General features: G+C 47.1%; 2 protein-coding genes across 2 annotated transcripts in view; one reads left to right on the top strand and one right to left on the bottom strand.

Annotated features, from left to right (window-relative positions):
- LOC128383674 (zinc finger protein 271-like) overlaps nt 1-2,500 on the bottom strand; it is a gene marked incomplete at its 5' end in the record, with an annotated part of 108,849 nt that overhangs the window by 24,932 nt on the left and 81,417 nt on the right. The window lies entirely within an intron of this gene.
- si:ch73-71d17.2 (RPA-related protein RADX) overlaps nt 1-2,500 on the top strand; it is a 21,219-nt gene that overhangs the window by 7,160 nt on the left and 11,559 nt on the right. The window contains 3 exon segments of the mRNA XM_053343762.1: nt 689-797; nt 907-998; nt 2,248-2,373. Of these exon segments, the coding sequence (XP_053199737.1) occupies nt 689-797; nt 907-998; nt 2,248-2,373 (327 nt within the window).

The raw sequence follows: 2,500 nt of genomic DNA, 5'->3' as shown, positions 1-2,500 counted from the left end.
CTTTCCTTCCTTCATTCCTTCATTCAATCCTTCCTTCCTTCCTTCATTCATTCATTTCTTCCTCCCTTCCTTCCTTCCTTCCTTCCATCTTTCCTTCCTGTCTTCTTTTCCAACCTTTCCTTCCTTCCTTCCTTCCTTCCCACCTTCCTTCCATTTGTCCTTCCTTCCTTCTTTCCATCTTTCCTTCCTTCATTCCTTCCTCCCTTCCATCTTTCCTTCCCACCTTCCTTCCATTTGTTTATCCTTCCTTCCGGTCTTCTTTTCCAACCTTTCCTTCCTTCCTTCCTTCCCACCTTCCTTCCATTTGTCCTTCCTTCCTTCCTTCCTTCCTTCCTTCCATCTTTCCTTCCTTCATTCCTTCCTTCCTTCCTTCCTTCCTTCCATCCATCTTTCCTTCCTTCATTCCTTCATTCATTCCTTCCTTCCTTCCTTCCTTCCTTCCTTCCTGTCTTCTTTTCCAACCTTTCCTTCCTTCCTTCCTTCCCACCTTCCTTCCATTTGTCCTTCCTTCCTTCCTGTCTTCTTTTCCAACCTTTCCTTCCTTCGTTCCTTCCTTTATGTAAAAGTTTTACCCTTTATCAAAGATAGTTTTCCAGCGACAGACTCCTTCCTTCCTTCCTTCCTTCCTTACCTCCTTTATCAAAGATAGTTTTCCAACGACAGACTCGTCACTCTGTCTGGTTTTCAGAGATCAGCGTGAACAGCAGAAATCCTGCCGCTCGCATCTCTGTTCTCCCAGAATCCTCAGTGGAGCCTGAACACATCACAGCTGCACCCAACTACAGCTTCTACAACAGGTACACACACACACACACACACTGACACACACACACACACACACACAGTAACACACACACATACACACTAACACACACACAGTAACACACACTCTCTGATCTCTGACAGTGAGCAGCTGATCGACCGACCTCACGGCTTCCTGTGTGATGTCATCGGCTTGCTGACCTTCTCGGGACGGCCGGAGCGAATCAGGAGCAAAGGTGAGGGTTGCCACGACGACCACGACAACGTGTTTTCATCAGGCGGGGAGTTCTGGTCCTCTGAAATGAGGCCAACCAGGATGTAACTTAGAGCTGCATTCTATCAAAAGGCCACCAGGGGGCGACCGTCTCTATACAAGTCAATGGAGAAGTAACTTAGAGCTGCATTCTATCAAAAGGCCACCAGGGGGCGACCGTCTCTATACAAGTCAATGGAGAAGTAACTTAGAGCTGCATTCTATCAAAAGGCCACCAGGGGGCGACCGTCTCTATACAAGTCAATGGAGAAGTAACTTAGAGCTGCATTCTATCAAAAGGCCACCAGGGGGCGACCGTCTCTATACAAGTCAATGGAGAAGTAACTTAGAGCTGCATTCTATCAAAAGGCCACCAGGGGGCGACCGTCTCTATACAAGTCAATGGAGAATTCACCAACTTCTCACTTGATTTCTAACCTCAGTAAACGTTCCTTCCCCCTCACTCCTTCTTTCCTTCCCTACCTCCTTCTTTCCTTCCTTCCCTCACTCCTTCTTTCCTTCCTTCCTTCCTTCTTTCCTTCCTTCCTTTCTTCCTTCCTTCCTTCATTCCCTCCTCCTTTCCTTCATTATTCCTTCCTTCCTTCCTCCCTCCTATCTTTCCTTCTTCCTACATTCCTTCCTTCATTCCTTCATTCCTCCTCCTTTGCTTCCTTCATTCCTCCCTCTTTTCATTCCTTCTTTCCTTCCTTCTTCCTCCTGTCATTCCCTCTTTCCTCCCTTATTTCCTTCCTTCTTTCTCCTTTGCTTCCTCCTTTCCTTCCTTCTTCCTTTCTTTCCTTCCTTCCTTCCTCCCTTATTTCCTTCCTTCCTCCCTCCTTTCCTTCCTTCCTTCCTTCCTTCTTCCTTCCTCCCTCTTTTTCTTCCTTCCTTCATTTGGGACATTTTGGCCTCCCTGATTTTATATGTGACGATAAAGCAGGGTATGCATTAGGGGGCGTGGCTACGTCCTGATTGACAGGTTGATTGACCAATGTCCTAGAGATCCAGCCCTCGTAACCATAGCAACCTCCCCACTCCGCCCATGGCTCCGCCTCATGCCCATATAAGTAGAATTCGTATTTTTATTTTTCCCAGCATGCACCTGAAATTTTCAAGATGGCGCTGCCTAGATTAGAAACTATTGGCTTCCGAGCAGCAGTCCACAAACCAATGGGTGACGTCACGGATGTTACGTCCATTTCTTTTATACAGTCTGTGGTTTTCATTGGTAGATGGCCGAGGGGCGGAGCTTCTGGAGTACCGCTGGCTGCGATTGGAGGACGGTTCCAGCGATCAGCCAATCATGGTGAAGCTCTTCGCCACGTCGCAACCTGAAGCTCACTGCAAGCTCCACCCACGTGAGTCACAGACACACACACACACATAACACACACACACACACACACACACACACACATAACACACACACACAAAGTAAGTGTTAAATATGAATATTTCTCTGTGAGATAAACATATTAATATTAA

The sequence above is a fragment of the Scomber japonicus genome, chromosome 22, assembly GCF_027409825.1.
Source record: "Scomber japonicus isolate fScoJap1 chromosome 22, fScoJap1.pri, whole genome shotgun sequence".
NCBI lineage: Eukaryota > Metazoa > Chordata > Actinopteri > Scombriformes > Scombridae > Scomber > Scomber japonicus.
The sequence above is the reverse complement of the archived record's forward strand: the minus strand, read 5'-3'. Positions and strand labels throughout refer to the sequence as shown.